General features: G+C 52.5%; 2 protein-coding genes across 2 annotated transcripts; one reads left to right on the top strand and one right to left on the bottom strand.

Moving 5' to 3' along the window:
• The first annotated feature begins 1,443 nt into the window (after positions 1-1,443).
• On the top strand, positions 1,444-11,021 carry LOC119856534 (E3 ubiquitin-protein ligase TRIM58-like). Its single transcript, XM_038404146.2, has 7 exons — positions 1,444-1,546; positions 3,663-4,113; positions 5,053-5,148; positions 7,904-8,134; positions 8,475-8,497; positions 8,584-8,696; positions 9,945-11,021. Exons 2-7 carry the CDS (start codon positions 3,685-3,687, stop codon positions 10,472-10,474), a joined length of 1,422 nt encoding a protein of 473 aa, XP_038260074.1. The 5' UTR covers positions 1,444-1,546; positions 3,663-3,684; the 3' UTR covers positions 10,475-11,021.
• Positions 11,022-12,493: 1,472 nt separating this feature from the next.
• LOC119856538 (oocyte zinc finger protein XlCOF6.1-like) lies at positions 12,494-17,276 on the bottom strand. Its single transcript, XM_043517301.1, has 3 exons — positions 17,001-17,276; positions 16,427-16,516; positions 12,494-15,150 (listed from the first exon to the last, which is right to left on the bottom strand). The coding sequence occupies exons 2-3, from the start codon at positions 16,494-16,496 to the stop codon at positions 14,009-14,011; spliced, it is 1,212 nt and encodes a 403-aa protein (XP_043373236.1). The 5' UTR covers positions 16,497-16,516; positions 17,001-17,276; the 3' UTR covers positions 12,494-14,008.
• Between the last annotated feature and the right edge of the window lie 1,487 nt (positions 17,277-18,763).

Below are 18,763 nucleotides of genomic sequence, written 5' to 3'. Positions count from 1 at the left end.
TTGCTTTTTGGAAAAATCAGCTTCTACCAGTGCTGCCTTGGGATGGCAGGGAGGGGAAAGGGACGTTTAGTTTGCCCTGGAAATCCCCTATTTGAGAGGGTATCCAAACCAAGTGGCATTGCGTCCTGCCCAGGTTTTGCCCAGCTGCCTCTAGTTCACGACACAGCTCCAGCCCCACAGGATGGGAGCCACCGCTGCAGGATGAGCGCAAAACAGGCTTGCTCCCAAGCCACCCCTCATCTGGGGCCTCCCTTCAGAGTTCTGCCTATCTCCCCAAAAACCTTTGTGCAGCCCTTGTTTCTAGCTCTCCTGGTTGGGGAGAAAAGCTTGGAAACATGACCTGAGTGTGTGAGGCTCAACACTCAGAAACCATAGGCCACAGAAACACCCCACATTTCTTGTTTTTAAGATAATTGCATGATTTGGTGGGGGGCCTGAACTCCTGATTGTTCAGTGTCAGGATTGGCCAGGCCGCCAAAAGGTCCTTGAAAACTGATTTGTCTCTGTGAATATCCAGAATGTTCTTTCCTACAGAGGATGGGATTTTCCACTGGATACTCAGACTGTGAGCGCTTTGGGACAGATACCTGCTCTTTGTGTTTGTTCAGGGCTAGGCTCATCTGCGGCCTCTAAACCTACTGCAATACAAATAAATATTAATAATAAGACAAGGACTGGCTGGAAAATACCAATTTTTTTCACAAGAATTTTAAAAAATGTCAAAATTTCCAGCCATTCCCTCCCCTTCCCTCCCAGTTTTTCAATGCAAACCCCCAAATCTTTTAATTTTTGGAAACCACATTGTGTCGGGTTTTTTTATTTGAAACTGAATATCAAAAAAATGTTACCCAACAGCCTGACTTATTACTGGGCACCAAAATTTTCTACCTTTAAAAAAAACTAGAAAAAAATTACTGAAAACTGAAGAATCTTTCCATTTCAAATAGCAATTCATTAACTAGTTTAAAAATCAGTTTTCATTAACATTTTTGATTAAAAATTCCAGTTTTGGGGTATCTGGCCCCATTGATGCCAATGGAGCTATGGATGATTGACACCAGCTGGGGATTTGGCCTCATTAATTCCAAAGGAGTGATGGCCAATTCACAATCAGTCGGCATCTGGGCCACTGACATCAATGGCGCTACAGCTGATTGACTCCTGGTGAGGATCTGGCCCATTGGCTCCAGTGGAATAACAGCTGATTCACACCAGCAAGGGTAGTGGTTGTGTCTAGGCACTAATAATCCCCATTCAGGGACACACCCTCTGCCGTTCTTTGCACCTCTTGCCCCATGCCCCCTCCTCCTGCACAATCTGCCCGCTCCTGGTTGCCACTTTTGGTTGGACGTATTCCTGGAGGTTTCATCACACGACGTGACCTTTAATAATGCCTGGAGGCTCCAGCAGCCCTAACTGGGAACGCCTTCTGCACAGAAAGCAGCAGGAAGGACAAAGTTCACTTTGCTGGCTTCACCTTGTGCTGGGAGCTTTTGCCATGAGCTTGGAGCGCTGACCTGAGCACGTGGCCCAGGCTTTCGGGGAGGTAAAGAATTCCATTTCTCCTCCTTGCCCTTCTCTTTCTGTCTGCCTTATTCCTGTCTTCCACCCTTCCCCCTGCGCTCTCAGTCTTTCCCACATTATTTCTGTCTCCCGCCCCGGCTTGTCCCTTCTGTGCTGGTGGGACCCCCTTGCTGGTCACTGTATGTGACAGGTGCGGTCCCCTGCTGGCCTAATGCACAGCAGATGTGAGCCTGTTACAACCTCAGCTCCAAACTCTGGCCCTTTGCTCTAGCTAGGGAGGTTGGTGTTTTCAGTTCGGTACAGTCCTGCTCTCCCCCACGCCCAAGCCAGATAAGATGGCCGCGGTCGTGCTTGCTGTCCTGGCAGGTAGGGGACTGATCCTGTATTCTCTGTGGGCGCTGCCCCATCCAGCCCCATGGCTGTACGAGCTGTGTCAGAAGAAGATGGCACTGCTGACTTAAGGAAGGACCCCATAAATCAGGAGACCTCAAAAAAAACAAACAACTAGTCTATTTGTCCTCTGGGGTCAGTGCCATGTAGAGTCATCATGTTTCTGTCAGCTGACTCTTAAACTCTTAACTAACTCTTCAAAACGCAACCGGAGATTCCCCCATAATCCGGGGAGTGCAGGAGTCAGGGTTTGAAAAAAAGCATTCAATCTCATGAGAGCTGGCAGCGCTGGGAAAGGGCAAGTGCCATAGCTGGCATCCTGCCCAACCACAGCAGCCTTCAGAGCCAAAAGCGCAAGTCTGTTGCACTCCTGTTGGGAGGGGAATGATGGTCCAGTGGTTTGGGTGCTGCTATCTTGGGACCCACTGACTTGGGTTCAATTTCTGCTCTGCTACAGGTCCCTCGGGTGGCCTTGAGCAAGTCAGTGAATTGTTCTGGGGGTAACAGCTGTGCCTTGCCTCACGCGGGGCTGTGAATATCACTACAATGCTGTTTTATAGATTTTAAGGCCAGAAAGGACCATTAGATCATCTAGTCTGACCTGCATAACCCAGCCCAGAGAATCTCACCCAGTTACCCCGGTATTGAGCCCAATCACTTAGATTAGACTAAAACATTTCAGTCTTTGGGAGATTAAATAGCTGAGTATCCCAGGCAGAGAACAATTGAGACCAAGGGGCCCCTGAGGCCCCTGCAATGGCAGGGAATTGATTAGGTGAGAAACGCCCATGTGGTCTTGGCAGGTGATTCATGCTGCAGAGGAAAGTGAAAATCCCCAAGGTCCCTGCTAATCTGACCTGGGGAACAGTCCTTCCTGCACATGAGAACAAGACCCACAGCCACATAGCTAGAGAGCATTCTTCAGACAGCCTCAGACAACTAGTCTGTCCTGTCTCCAGCTATGGACAATCCCTGATGCTTCAGAGAAAGGGGGATGGAGAGGAAATGAAGAATACATCTGGCCAAACTGTGCATGGAGACAAATAATTCCTTCCTGACCTCCTCAGTGGCTGTAACCCTGAAGCATGATATTTGATTACAGCCATTGTCTTAGTGCAGAGCTGCATGTGTGAGCATGTTGAGGGCAGTGCAGGCAACCCTGTTCTCCCCATGGCCCATGAAGGAAGGGGATTAGCACAGGGACTCATAAAGATAGTGAGGCAGCTGACACTGTGGTGATGGAGTCCATATAGCTAGAGCTAAAGTGTCTGGGCTGTAATAGACTCATGCCTTGCACTGACTGGGGGGTTACACATGCAGGATAACACACCTTCAGAGGAAGTTTCCTCTCGCTAGGTAGAATTTGGGTCGCTATAAAGCAAGCTTGATTGGATCCCTAAAAAAGCTCTTGGGTTTGTGTGGTGTATTGAGGACTGTGTTTGCATTGCAAGCTATCACTTTAAGAATGTTTTTTTTCCTGATCCTGTTTGCAGACTAAGGGGCTCTAGAGGGGAGTGTGTGATCAGTCAGTCTGCAGCCAGCCAGCCTAGAGCAAGGTGGGTGAATTGGGCCTCACTGCCTTAGGGAGCAGCCTGCTTTGTCTCTCTCTGTTTTGGGATTCTTGAGGAGTGTTATTCTGAATTCTAGGAATTAAAGTAGCATCACGTTGCAACCTTCCAGCAAGAGAGTTTTATGTTTTTATCTCATTTCTGTGCGTGTGCCATGAACATAAGCACTCTGTTTTACAGGACATTGCCATGTAGCAGCATCATGGCCTCAGCAAACCTTGTGGAGAGACTGAAGGATGAGGTCTTGTGCCCCATCTGCCTGGATTGCTTCACTGAGCCGGTGAGCATTGACTGCGGGCATAACTTCTGCCGTGTCTGCATCAGTCGACACTGTGAGGCATGTGAAGAGGAAAGCTCTGGTCGACCCGTCCAGTGCCCCGTCTGCAAAGGGAAATTCAGGAAGGACAACTTCCGGCCCAATTGGCTGCTGGCCAACATGTTAAAGACCATCCTGGAGCTGAGGGCTGCGAGGGGAAAGGAGCAGGTGGGGCCGTTCTGCCAGCATCACCAAGAGCAGCTCAAGTTGTTCTGCGAGGAGGACGGGAAGACCATCTGCATGTTGTGCCGGGAGTCCCAAGAGCACCGGGAACACAGGGTGGCACCCATGGAGAAGGCTGCCCAAACATACAGGGTGAGAGTCTGATGGGTGCAGGGGCTCCTGGATGCTAATCTGCTGGGGAGCTGGGTGCTAATCACAGGCACAGCTGGGGTCTCCTCTCTACTGCTGAAAGTTTGAGTGGGGCTACAAGTCTTTTCTTGTGTTTGAGAAAACGCTTTTCCCTCAGCAGGCTGGGCTGCTTGTCCATGCCCGAGGCAGGCCCCGAGGATACCTGGTTGAGTTCCCAGCTCTGACACAAATAGACCAAACAACGGCTTTAGGGTTTCTTCACTGCAACCAAGGGAACTTTTCAGGGAAAAACATGAATATTTTTCACAAAATCGTCCATGTTGAAAAAAACAACAACATTTTTCTTTGTGTGGGAGGGGAACTTCTAAGCAAATCTTTGGACAGGCTTTATTTATAGGGGAGCCTGTGTGTGGCCAATGGCTCACTTTACTGGTACAAAGGGACACCCCTGGTGACTGATCCCAGAAAGGATCAGTGGAAGAGCCTTAAAAGTGCGGGGGCCCACAGGCTCCCAAACTGTGGCCCCACCCCCATGTCACCCCTACACCGCCCATTCCCCTGAGGCCCCGTCCCTGCACCACCTCTTCCTCCAAGGACCTGCTCCTGCACCACCTTCCCTCAAGACCCCACCCACCACACACTCCTCTCTGCCCCTTCTCCGTCACTCATTCTTATGGCCAGTAAAGATTGGGGGAGCCATGGCCCCCTGACCTCCCCTGTTCCAGCGTCCTTGATCTCAGACCTCTGGATCTTCAACCACACACCATTCCTGTTTGAGCTTACAGACCAGGGGGCATTAGCTGAGATGCAGTAGCAGCCTTACAACCCCCTCTACATGGTCAGATCACAGGTCTGGTGGAAGCCTGATGTGGTCAGCACCTCAGTGGCAGGTGCATGGCCCTCCCGGATGCCCTCCTGACCTGTGCTGCTCTTCCCCCTCAGACCAAAGTCCAGCAAGCCCTGACTCAGCTCAGGAAGAAGATGGAAGCTGCCAAGCGGCTGGAGGCCAAGGAGAACAGGAAGATCAAGGAAGGGCAGGTGAGTGTCTCCCTGGTGGGAAGGTAGATCCACTCCAGTTCAACCACAACCTATTGAGGCCTTGCTCTTGGTCGCCTTGTGTCAGTGCGACAGGGCCCTAGCTGTTACCATGATACAAATTAATAATAATAATAGCAAGGTATTAACTGGCGACTTCTTTTATATTTAGTGATGACCCTGGCTCAGGGATCTGTGGGGACTGAACCCAGGGTACCAAAGCATCCGCCTCTAAAAGATTACATTTATTAGTTCAGTGACTGTAGATGTCCAAGCCATCAGGGCTGGCCTCCTGCCTAACCCAGGCCAGAGAATCTCCCCCAGGATTCCTGCCTCTGGTCCAATAGCTCCTGGCTAAGCTAGAGTGGAGCTTTGAGACAGAGACACTCCATCTCCACTGACAGACTCCCAGGGATGGAGCAGACACTACTAGACGCATACATGTGCTGTAGCTGCTGTGGGGGTCTGGGAGCACATTAGCACAGATGTAGGAGAGCACGGCTGAGGGATGCTGCTCCTCTGTCCCCCTGTGCTCTCTGAGGACACCCTGCTCTGGCTGTGAGCCTCCATCTCTCTCGGGTGGAATCCTGAGATCCTGCACTCTCAGACCGGGTCCTGCCCTGCAGTGCCCTGTGTATCATGCACATGTGGGCTGTCCCTCGGGGAACACCCAACCCACAGTCCATTCAGTAGCCAGACTTCTTATAGCAATAGCGATGTGTCTGTAACCATCTGGAGAAAGCACTTCAGAGAGAAGGACCCTGACTCATCAAAAGGTCTCCACGTAGATCCGCGTTACCTGGAATCCTGCCAACTTTCCCCAGTCTAGTTCTCCTTAGCTCTCAAAAACCTTTCCCTCTCCCTTGAGGGTGTGAGCCTCTTTGAGCCCCCCACTCCCAATGGGACCGAGTCATCCCTGGGCAAACTTGTCTAGCAGGGTGTGAAGGCTGATTCCCCACTCTGGCACTTTGAGTGCAGAAGATGGGGGCCCGCAAGGATTCTAAAAATTAATACTGGCCACTCCAGGCTTGTATTAAACTCACAAGTTTACAGCTTCTCTCTGACCTTAGATGGGTAGATGCTGCCACCATCCAAGTGCAAAAAACCCCTTGGGACCAAGGAAGGCGCACTTGGGAATTCCTCCCTGTGGGGTACCCTCAAGCCCTTTCACCCCCCTCCAGGGAAGAGCTGAGAAAGAAAACAAAGGAAATCAGCTGTTGCCACCCGCTAATTAAACAACATCTACACAAACCTCGTAGGACACAAAAACACAGTCCTGTTCTTAAAAACAGTAAATTTTATTAAAAACAGAAAGAAAGAGAGAAAGAGAGAAAGAAAGAAAGAAAGAAAGAAAATACATCTGGAACTTAGGCTATTGCTAGATTTAAAAATAGCAAAGATAATAATTAAGCATCAAGAATGGTTTTCTTGAGGTCCAGCTTAATGGTTGCAAGCAAAACAAAAGCAGTTGGGGGTTAGCACAGAGGAGTCCACAAGCCAATAAGAAATAAAAGAAATAACCCTAATCACGTCTTCCCAGACATTCCCTGATCTACTTACATATCTGGGGTTTCAGATAAGTAATTCCTAGGTATGATTTGATGATTTTTCATACCTGGTTTAGCTTCTTACAGCATTGCTGCTCTGTATCTCCTCTCTCTGGAGAACAACAACAGACAAAGGGAAAGTTTTATCTCCAATTTTAAAAAGTTCTAGCCCTCCCATTGGCTCTTTTGGTCAGGTGCCCACTCCCTTCCTTTTACCTATGGGCTTTTTTAACCCTTTACAGGTAAAGCAAGTAGAGAACAGCTACTAACAGGGATTTTGTAGCTAACTGTCTGGCTGGATGTCCATAAAAGAGAGCTACCCCTCCTCTTCATTCATCACACAGGGGTCAAGCCAGGGCATCAAAAAAATGCATCTTTCATTGTACTTTAAGTGTTTCTGAGAAGCATTTACCTAGATCCATTTCTCCCTTCCCATCTCTCCTTTCTTGATTTTTGATGGGAAATTTCAGAATGAAATGAAGATCTTCTTTACATTCTGAGCCAATATGAAATTTCCCCTTTGGTTCAAATTATGCAATGGGAGACTTAAAGAGCTCAATCTCTGTAGCCTCTCAAGAAGAAGACTGAGATGTGACTTGATAGTGCTGTAGAAGTACCTCCATGGGAGAAAATACTGGCTACTAAAAAACTCTTTGATCTAGCAGAGAATGGCAGAACAAGAGCCTATGGCTGGGAGCGGAAACCAGACAAATTCAAAGTAGATATAAGGCATAAGTTATTAACATGAGGGGTGATTAACCACTGGAACAAACTCCTAAGGGAAGTGGAGGATGCTCCATCTCTTGATGGCTTTGAATCTAGATGGGACGCCTTTCTGGAAAATGCTTTAGTCAATCACAAATTATTGGACTCAGGATAGGGTGACTGGGTGAAATTCAATGGCTGAGCTATGCAGGAAGTGAGACTAGAATCTAATGGTCCCTTATGGCCTTGGAATCTGTACAGTTATTAAATAAAAAATGTTGGTTTTGTTTCACTTTTCGAAACCTGGATAGTGGAGTGGGGGGGAGGTCAAACAATTTGGAGAAAATGGGGGGGGGGGGGAACTATCCCTTTCTTCTCACTTTTCTCTGTTATTAAAACCATTTTCCATGAGAAAAGTGTAGGGAAGGATTGGCTGGCTGGTTGGTGTGTAAGTAGCATTTAGTTTTCCCTTAGCCCTGTTGGATTTTTTTTACTTCTCCTGGCAGGAGAAAGTGCAGGTTCAGCGTCAGATCATTGTATCAGAGTTCGAGAAGATCCGCCAGTTCCTGACCGAGGAGGAGAAGCTGCTGCTAGAGAAACTGGCAACGGAAGAGAAGGACTTTGTGCAGAGAGTCCAGGCCAACCTAGCTGACCTCTCGGAGCAGAGCTCTGCCCTGGGCAAACTCATCGCAGAGCTGGAGGAGAAGTGCCAGAAATCGTCTGTGGAGCTGCTAGAGGTGAGAGTGAGTTGGGTGTGTCAGCAGGTGGCTGGGTGGCCAAGGGGGTAAGGTACAGGGCAGTGATGTGGGATGCCTGGGCTTTAATCCCAGCCTGCCTCTGGGTGACTTTTCCTTCTTTGGGCATCAGTTTTCCCATCTGTTAAATGGGGCTAACTAGTAGAATTGGTTGGGAAATGAGTTGGGATTTTTCCCTCTACTGAAAATGATTTTGTTTTCTTCAAAAATTTGGGCTGGGTGGGAGGGAGGTTGGATAAAACCCCAAATGGAACATGTTAGGATTCACCAAACAAGCCTTTTTCACAGCAGACACTGATTCTCCTCCATTTCTCCTCTGCAGGGTGTGAGGCGTTCACTGAGCAGGTAGGTGACCATGGTCCATCTCCGCTCCGTTTCTGCTATGGATGGGTGTACTGGGAGCTGAGATAACGAGGCATTTCTCCCCATAGTGCTGAAACTATCAAACTGTGGGAGCCAGAAGCCATCTCCACTGAAGTGAAGAATAAATACAAGTTCCCTGAGCATTGCCTGGATATGAAGAAAATGCTACAGAGATTCAAGAGTGAGTGACACCGCACGGGATGGAATTTGCTGCGGAACCCAGGGAGAACAGAAGAATATACACCCCTTGTGTGTTTGGGCGGAGGGGTGGGGGGGAAGTAATGTGATACTTGGATGCATACACAGGGGAATCTCGAGTAGGAGTAGAGAGGTTATTTTACCTCTGTGTTTATCACTGGTGCGACTGCAGCTGGAGTCCTGTGTCCACAATTCCAGAAGTATGTTGATAAATTGCAGAGGGTTCAGGGAAGAGCCATGAGAATGGTTGAAGGATTAGAAAATCTGCCTTCTAGTGAGAGACTCAAGGAGCTCAGTCTATTTAGCTTAACAAAGAGAACTTTCAGGGGTGACTTGATCACAGTCTATAAGTACTTACATGGGGAACAAATATTTAATAATAGAGGCCTCTTCAAGCTAGCAGACAAAGGTCTAACAAGATACAGTGGCTGCTAGTTGAAGCTAGGCAAACTCAGACTGTAAATACCGCGTGCCTTGTCAACAGTGAGGGTGAGTAGCTACTGGAACAACTTACCAACGGCTGTGGTGGATTCTCCATCATTGGCCATTTTTAATTCAAGTTTGGATGGTTTGTTTTTTTTTTCTTAAAGATCTGCTCTAGTTCAAACAGAAATTAATTCAGGGACGTCTTGTGTTATTGTGTTACACAGGAGGCCAGCTAGATTGTCACAGTTATCCCTTCTGGCCTTAGAATCTCGTGCAGGCAGGTAGGGAGGGCGTGGTTTGTACATGAGGGGAGGTAGGCCCACAGTGCTGAAGTGGGGAGCCATGATGTGTGGGCATGGGGCCATAGTGAGGGGTAGAGCCACAGCATGGGATGAGGCTACTTTCTGGGAGCCATATTGCAGGGGTAACACCCACAGACCCCGTTCGTTGGTGGGATCAAAGCTGTGACCTCTGGAGCTAAATGCATGAGTCTCTACTGCATGAGCTAAAAGCCGCATGGCTCTTAGCTAGGGCTGTAGAACAGACTCATTAATCTCTAAGTGGTCTCGGTGCCACTAGCTGGGACAGAGGACCACACCCAGGAGGTGTGGCCCTGATACAGAGGCTGGAGCTCTGATTGGGGGGTAGGACCTTGGTGTGGTGTGGGGCTATATTCTGGGGAGCTGGGCCACAGGGCAGAGCTGCAGCCAGGGCCCTTGGGTGGGGCCACGGGGTCCCTGGACCATGGAGTGTTTGGCTGCAGGTCTCAGCAGCGCTGGTCTGACTCTCTCATCTCTCCATACAGCGGACGTGACTCTGGACCCCGAGACAGCCCACATGTGCCTGGAGCTGTCCAAGGACCATCGTGGTGTGCGGCTGGGGGAGTTGCAGTGGGCCGTCCCATCCCACGCCAAGCGTTTCGACACATACCGCTGTGTGCTGGGCGCGGCGGGGCTGCGGACGGGACGGCACTACTGGGAGGTGGAGGTGGAGGCGGGCGACAAGGCCTACTGGACGCTGGGCGTAGCGCGGGGCTCGCTGCGCAGGAAGGGCTGGTTCAGCATGGAGCAGGAGGAGGGCATCTGGGCTGTGTGCCTCATCAGGGGCCAGTACCACGCCCACACCTGCCCCAAAACCAGCCTGTCCCCAAGCCGCAGCCCCCAGCTCCTGGGCATCTTCCTGGACTGTGACGGTGGGAGCATCACCTTCTATGAGGCGGAGGGCATGGAGCCCATCTTCTCCTTTGCCGCCGGCACCCCCTTCTCCGAGCCGCTCTTCCCCTTCTTCTGGCTCATGTGCCCCGGCACCAGCCTCAGGGTTCGACCCACAGTGTGAGGGGGGCAAGCAGGCCTGACGGGCTGGGGAATGGCATGGAGGTGGGCAGTGTCCCTGAGAGGGCCTCTCGGTGGGACAGTGGCCCCTTCCCCATCACACCAACACCCACCCCAATCGTCTAGTAGCTGGGAACCACTCAAGGCTGTTGGAGTTGGGGGGCTCCCTCACCCTAGCAGCAGTGGGGGCGGAGGGCAGGGAGATGAGGTATGCCAGCCAGCTCCCCTCCCCTTACCCAGCTCTCAGGGCCGGCGGGGGGGGGATGCTGCCTCGGAAAGCGTGTGTATACCATAGAACTCCCCGCCAGCCTTTGTGTACTTCCTTCACCTACCACCCCCCCACCCCAGATCTGAGACGAAGTGGGGCAGAGATGGCAGGGCCGGGTCTGGTTGCTCAGTGGGATGAGCTCACCCGCACTGGTCGGGCCTCAGTCTGTGCCCCCTGGTGGGATGCCCTCGCTCCCCCTCTCCCCAGGGAGCCCTCGCTCTGCTGGGTTGGTTTGGTCAGGACCTTTTTTTTTTTTTTTAGAATAAACTGAATGTAAAGATGAGGCAGGTTGTGAGTTACTGACCTCTCCACCCCACCCCCGCCAGGTGTGTGCGTACATCATGCCTACGCCAGCCCCATGGGGCAGCACCATCTTGTGATTCAAACCCTTGGGAACTAACACGGGAGTTATTCAGAACCCAGAGATCATCGTCCTCCTAAGTAAGGACAGTTTGGGGAGAAACCCACCCTAGAGCCCCCGTATTGTCTTCACTGCTGGGTGCTGCACTCCAGGACTTGACTCCAAAACTAGACTGAGAGACCATCTGGGCAGGGACAATGTCTGGGATCACAGGAGGGATCCATCAAGAGCCCATTATTATTACTGTGAATCCAACCAGAATTGGGGTCCTGTTGAGCAGGGCACTGCACAGACACTTGCCCTGCCTGAGTCTGGCGAGAGCCTGAGACAGTTGCTCTGAGGGGATGGGTTTCATGCACCGTGCCCTGGAGGCTGAATCCTGCTGTCCAAGGGCTTTGATAATCAGGGGTTAAATCTATGTGGCTCAGAGTCCTCTGGGAACTAGAGACCCCTAGAAAAATTTTGATGACATTTGATTTGTCATTTTTAGCGTTTTTTAAAAACCAACCCCCTAGATTTTATGTTTGGAGTCAGGGGGCTTATTTCCCCACTTTGTTCCAGGTTTCCCTCTTAGGGTTTGTTTGCTCTCACAGTGCTCAACCCTCATCGGATAAGCTTGCCTTGCAGGGAGCTAGCATGGGCCACCTTTGCGCCCCTCTGCCTCCTCCACCCTTTAGTCCCCCCCATAGCCTCACTGCCCTCCATCCAACATCCCTCCCCCCATGCTCCTGTGCTCCATACCCCTTCATCCCCCTGCCTCCTCCTCTGACTGCTAACTCTTCATGTCTCTGCCCCCTCCTCCTCAGCCCCCCAACTCTGTCCCATAGCCCCTTTCTACCCTTCATCCTTCTGCGCCTTTCTGCCCTGCACCCCCTGTGTCCCTCCACCATGTGTCCTGTGCCCTGCACCCTATGCCCCTCCACCCAGCTCCACACAGCAATTACTGAGGAACAAGCCCCCGCCCCCCCCGGGAGGATTCCCAGAATGGTGTTGCTCCTGGGAGCATTAAGCACTGTGGGAAAACCTGCTCACATCCTCCTGGGGCATGATGGGAGGCAAGGGCTGAACTCCCACAATTCACTCCTGCCATAAGTGTGGCTGAGGGGTTTTGTGTGTGGAGGGGTCTGCAGCACCCCCTGTTGGGCCCTTGCTCCTAGCAGCACTGGTGGGTGTGTGGGGGGGGGGGGGTGCACTCCTTATAGGGTTTTAGGCAAGAAGGAAGCACAAGTCTGACTGTGCAGACAGACAGTGTGAGGGCTGTAGGTTTGGGGCAGCCATTGTGTCTGAATAAACTGGATTCTGCAGCCACAAAAGCTGGTCTCAGTCCAGTGAGTGGAGGAAGCACCCCCCACCCCCACAGGGGAAAGGCCCCATGTCACATTCCCTGCCACCAAGACAGACAGACAGCTCCTCCCAAACTCTGCCTTCCCCAATAGCTGCAGTCTTTTACTGCAGTCCCCCCGGCATCGCCAGGCTGGGTTGTTATTGTTTATTTGAGTTATGTGGGGCCTATAGGCCAGGTGCCCATTGTGCTGGGCACCGCACGAACACAGAACAATGAGAAAGTGCCTGCTCCCAAGAGCTCACAATCTATGGGGGCAACATCAACCCTGGATCAGCCCAGGGGCCCATCTAGTTGGACCAGTGCCCAGGAGCAGCCCATTCAGAGGGAGGGGCGTGAGGCCTGCAGTGGGCAGTTGTGGGAGGAGCTGGTTTGCTCCTGGTCGGGGCCAGGAGTAATTAGTGATGATGGATAACTATGAACGTTCTCGCTTCCCACCTGGATGCCGAAGCGCAGCTCCTCTGCTGGTGTGAAGCGCCCTCTTTCCATCTGTCCCCCAATCCCTTCCCTGAGACATGTTTGGTTCTTGGACTCAGAAACACCAGGTGGCAATGAGTTCCACAGGGCATGGCAAAGGGCATTTCCTGTCACTGAAAATGAGCTGTCTTTTGAAGTGTGGACCCAGGACCCAGGATCCAGGAACCGTCTCCCCAATGCTGCATGCAGCAGTAACACGCCTTCTCCACTCTGACTCTGTATTTCCCTGCTCACACAGCCCAGGAGCAAGTTATCCTCTTAACCATGCACTGCAGAGTGGACTTGCCTACATCCTTTTCAGGGCCTCTTGTTTCCAGGGTACAATCCCCATGCTGCAGGTCTGGCCTGCATTCCTTGGTCCTAGAAAGATGACCTTGCATTTGGCTGTTTTAAAAAGCACCCTGTTCGAATGATCTCAGCTGACCCCGATTGCTCATACACTTTAAGGCCACAAGGGACCATCATGATCATTTAGTCTGACCTCCTCCACATTGCAGAACCGCCCCCACAGAACCGCCCCCACCCACTTGCATAACAGGCCCGTAACCCCTGGCTGAGTTACTGAAGTTCTCAAATTACGATTTAAAGACTTCAAGTTACAGGGAATCCACCATTTACTCTAGTTCAAACCTACAAGTGACTTATGCCCCATGCTGCAGAGGAAGGAGAAAAACACCCAGGGTTTCTGCCAATCTGACCCAGGGAGAAATTCCCTCCTGACCCCAAATATGGCAAAAAATTAGATCCTGAGCGTGGGGGTGCAATCCATGAGCCAGCTCTGCCCCCATTGTTATTCCCCACCCACTCACTTTTGTGCCACTTCCAAGCTTTGCCCTGATGTGTGTGATACTCTCTGGGGATGCCAAGCAGACTCCACGCTTTACTTCACTTCACCCTCCTGCCCCCGCACCCAGCTCCTTCCCATCCTAGTCCCCAGCCCCACCCCCAAGTTCTCCATCTAGGTGCTAGGTCCCTCCCTCCAGAGCCCATCCCCAGCTTCCCAGCACCCACCCCAATCTGACCCCTGTCCTCTGCTCCGCTTGATCTCCAAACCGGCCCCGGACCCCCAAGCGTAAGCCGTGGCCAGTCCCTAGCCCGTGTGAGTCCTCTGGTGTCTGATCAGGGCTGAACTCTGGCGGAAGTCCTTCCCGCACTGGGTGCATTTGAAAGGCTTCTCCCCTGTGTGGGTCCTCAGATGGGCGCTGAGGGCCGAACTGTGCAGGAAGCTTTTCCCACACTGGCAGCAGCTGTGCAATCTCTGCTGGCTGTGAGTCCTCTGGTGCCTGCCGAGGGCAGCACGGAGCTGGAAGGCTTTCCCGCAAGCTGCGCACCGGTGTGGCATCTTCTCCCCATGGGCACTGCTCTGGTGGTTCAGGAGTTCGGAGCTGGCACTGAAGCCAGCCCCACAGTCAGGGCACTTGTGGGCTGCAGCCCCAGTGTCATGGCCCCTCCGGTGGGCCAGGAGATCAGAGCTGACGCTGAAGGCCTTGCCGCACTGTCCACACTTGTAGGGCTTGTCTCCAGCGTGGAGCCGCTGGTGGATGAGGAAGCCCGAGTTCTGGGTGAACCCTTTGCCGCATTGGTGGCAGCGGTAGGGCTTCTCACCAGTGTGGGTGCGCCAGTGCACCGTCAGGGTGGAACTCATGCCAAAGCACTTGCCGCACACAGTGCACTGGTAGGGGCGCTCCCCAGTGTGGGTGCGGCGGTGGGCCACCAGGTCAGAGCGCTGGGTGAAGGCCTTGCCACAGTCGGGGCAGGGGAAGGGGCGCTCACCGGTGTGGATGCGCCTGTGCGTGGCGATGTGGGAGCGCCGGGCAAAGCCTTTCCCGCACTGGGGGCAGCGGTGGGGCTTGTGGCCGGCATGGCCGCGCAGGTGAGCGGCCAGGTTGGAAGAGTCAGTGAAACCGCGGCCGCAGTCTGGGCAGCGGTAGGGGCGTTCGCCGGTGTGGGTGCCCTGGTGCTTCACTAGGTTGGAGCTGCGGCTGAAGCTCTTGCCACACTCACCGCACTGGAACGGCCGCTCCCCGGTGTGCGTGCGCCGGTGCTGCGCCAGGTGTGAGCTCCAGACAAAACTTTTCCCGCACTCAGGGCATGTCTTCCGCTCCGCGCTCCCTTCACCCTGTGTTCCATCTGGCTGAGCCTCGGCCTTGGGCTGGCCCTCAGACGCCTCGCCCGAAAATGCTTCATCCTGCCACAGACTCCCCTCCTCGTCCCTGTGCAGCATCTCAGCACCTATGGGAAGGAAATGGGAGACAATGAACAGCTGGGAGAGGGGAATCCTGGGAGAGAGAGAGAGATCAGTGACTGAGATCTGGGCCCCGTTGTGCCGGGCGCTGCACAGACACCCAGTGACTGAGATCAGGGCCCTGTAGTGCTGGACACTGCTCAGACACACCGTGACCATAAAAACCATAAAAGATTAGGAGAAAGGTAACCTCAGAGAGCACAACTGGAAAAGGTGGGATCTTTAAAATACAAAAGCAAAGCAAGATCTGCTGGCTGGGAGCAGAAGGGAGACAAATGGAGGCTGGGAATTGGAGGCCAGTGTTTATCTGGGAGGAGAATGAACCATTGGGAGAGCTCCCCTTAGGACGGCGTGAATTCTCCATCCCTGGGAGTCTGTCAGTGGAGATGGGGTGTCTCTCTCTCAAAGCCCTGCTCTACCTCAGCCAGCAGTTACTGGGCCAGAGGCAGGAATCGGTGGGGGAGATTCCTGGCCTGGGTTAGGCAGGAGGCTGGGCTGGATGGGCACGATGGGCTCTGCTGTCTCTGACATCTATGAAATTCCAAGACATTATGATGTGGAAAGGGCCAGATTCTGTCCTCATTACCAACTTCCTGCCACTAGAGCTGGTAGCGAGATTAAACTGGGCAGGAGTGAAATCTCTCCTCCTGTGTAGTCTTTGCTCTCGGCTCTCCGTAGAAAGGTGGGAGGCAAAGGGCCAGAGCTGCTGCTGCCAGAAATAAGTCAAGGTCAGTGCAATCCATGCATGCCATGGCCAGGAGGGCGTAATGCGGCTATTACAATGAAAAACTAGTTCCACCACAAAAATGTTCCTTTTGTGGCTTCCAGCCTGAAGCATTTTTTATCGCTTCAAAACTCTTGGACCCAGGTTTCCATCACGGTCACTAGCTACTTCTTTCATCCACTGAAAACCTGGGTGTTTCACCCACATAAAATTATCTGGGGCCTGACAACCTGCTTCCCAGGCAATATTGGTTGTGGGCAGTGGACTTTTTGAAAGAGGACATTGCCTGGTACTTCACAAAAAACAATGCATTTCAAGAGTGTTGCTGATTCCCCCCTACCCCCCCACCCCAAAAAAAACATTAAGAAGCTATGAGAAAACCCCTTACTTGGAAACCAAGATCTATGGCATGCTATTGAATGAACTGGGATGGGACAGAACTGGGGCTGTGGCGGGGGAGGAGGGGAGCTCACCCCAGCCCCAATGGGATATTTACAGGCTCAGAGATGCTCTCTGAGCGCCTTTAATGCTTCCCTCACCTCTATGGATGCCTTGTGGCCCATCCATGTCCTCAGAGCTTTGGAGATCTGGGATGCAGGGTGCTTCCATGGGAATCAGGAATCCTCCCCCTGTGAGGAAGAGCAGGGCAAGCGGGAGATTTTCTCCAGGAGCTGAAATTGGTCAACTACTGAAAGTTCTGAGAAAAAACTCCTCTTGAATTATTTTGCCAACCAGGAAGGGGGGCAGGGGGAGGAAAACTTACACAAAAACGGTTTCTTTTCTTTCCAAAATTTCCATGAAAAACAGCCCCCTAAATTGCAGCCAGCTCTAGTGACTAGGCAGCAAACACCGAGCAGAAAAAGCTAATCCCAGCTTCAGGGATGATCGGTGGTTTAGGGCTCCAAGTCACATGTACAGCAAGGAGTGGGGTCTGCCCTGGCTCCTGGGAACGAGTCCACACACCTGCTTGGCGTGTCTCTCACAATCACCGAGCAAGAGCATCCCAGAAGGTGACTAGATAAACCTCACTAGAGCAGAGAGAGGCACAACCACTATGAAGAGCTGCCTAAGGCAAGCGCTGACCTCCGGCTGCTACCCCCACCTCTAACCTACCAGACCCCACTCCCCTGCCAGAGCCGGGGACAGAACCCAGGAGTCCTGAGTCCCAGCACCCGCTGGCTGATGCACTCTCCCAGGCACCAGGGGATGCTCAGAGAGGGTTCCCAGGCCCCCATGGCCCCAGGGCGTAGAGCTGCGTGGAGGGAGAAAGGAGGCACAATGGGGACTGGGGAATAGGACATGAGCTGCACAACCAGGAAGTGCTGAAGAGATTGAGAGAGAGAAAAACACGAGCTTTGCCTCCCAGAGCCAGAGCCATCTAGTGGCTCCGGCCCCTGAACCGCATCCCCAGACAGACAGGGGCATGCAGAGCCAGACAGACGCAGGGCTGAATAATATGGAGGTAGTCAGAGAGCTAGGTACAGCTTTGAGATACCGGGACCAATGCAGTCCCACTCCCTGCACTATGGGGCTAAGAAGATTAGCAGCAAAATTTCTCACCAGGTTTAAATTGGCACCATTAGGTTTCACAATCAGCAGGATCCCCCCCGAGATGAACAGACACTTTTCAGCCCTCAAGGAACGATGGGCTCAGACTCTCGGCAGATGCAGGCAGCTGTCACTGCCGTGGCTAAACCACAGTTTATATTCCAAACGTTTCATTCAGAGCCCTAACAGCTAGGGACTGTGTGTCCTTGTTAAAGGAAGCTGAGCTGCTGGATCAAAGTGGGGTGGCTTCTACTGCAGATACCGAGCCAGGCCATCACAGAATACAATGAGATGTGCCACCACAGAGAACCCAGGAGTCCAGACTCCCGGCCTCTCCCTCTGCGCTACCCCACCCCCTTCCCTGGCTTGCAGAGCTCACAAGCCCCGTGCATGTGCGTGTACGTGTCTTACTCTACTACCTAGCTATGCAGAGCATCAGCCCAGTGCAGCTCGTCCCTCAGCCCAGGGACAGGTGCCTCTCTCCTGCCACTAGCAGCCCAGGGCTCTAAATGTGCTGGTGATGGCACCAGAGGGGTGTTTACACCAATGGTCCCAGCTCAGGAAGGGCCGTTTCCATTGGGTTGCCAAGGAGGCTAACATAGAATCATAGAATATCAGGGTTGGAAGGGACCTCAGGAGGTCTATCAAGTCCAACGCCCTGCTCAAAGCAGGACCAATCCCCCATTTTTGCCCCAGATCCCTAACTGGCCCCCTCAAGGATTGAACTCACAATCCTGGGTTTAACAGGCCAATGCTCAAACCACTGAACTATCCCTCCCCCAGAAGTTATTACCTAGGCTCCCCTGTTGCCAGGGGCTGTACAGACACAGAACAGAGACAGGCCAAGCCCCGAAGAGCTTGAAAATCTCATTGTCTTTGCGCAGAGGTATTCATACATATAACGGGCAGCAGGGCCCATTGTGCCCATCCAGCCTGGCCTCTTGCCTAACCCAGGCCAGAGAATCTTCCCCAAGTGATTCCTGCCTCCAGACCACTCCTGACTGAGCTAGAGCGGGGGCTTTGAGAGAGAGACACCCCATCTCCATTGACAGACTCCCAGTGAGGGAGAATCCACCCCTTCCCTCAGGGAGCTGAACCTGTTCCAGTGGTGAATTCCCCTCCCTGGTAAACCCCTATTCCCAGCCTGAATTCGTGCCCCTTCATTCAGGGAGGTGATATTCCTACCCGAACAGGGAAACTCCTTCCGTTATCATATGCTCCACCTTCACTAGGGGACTGGGCCGGGATATCTAGGCTGGCATAGGCTTGGTAATATAGACATAGCCTCAGCCTAGCACGATTTATAACTGGAAACTGCTCCCCTATTG

Source organism: Dermochelys coriacea, chromosome 6 (genome assembly GCF_009764565.3).
Source record: "Dermochelys coriacea isolate rDerCor1 chromosome 6, rDerCor1.pri.v4, whole genome shotgun sequence".
NCBI lineage: Eukaryota > Metazoa > Chordata > Testudines > Dermochelyidae > Dermochelys > Dermochelys coriacea.
The sequence above is the reverse complement of the archived record's forward strand: the minus strand, read 5'-3'. Positions and strand labels throughout refer to the sequence as shown.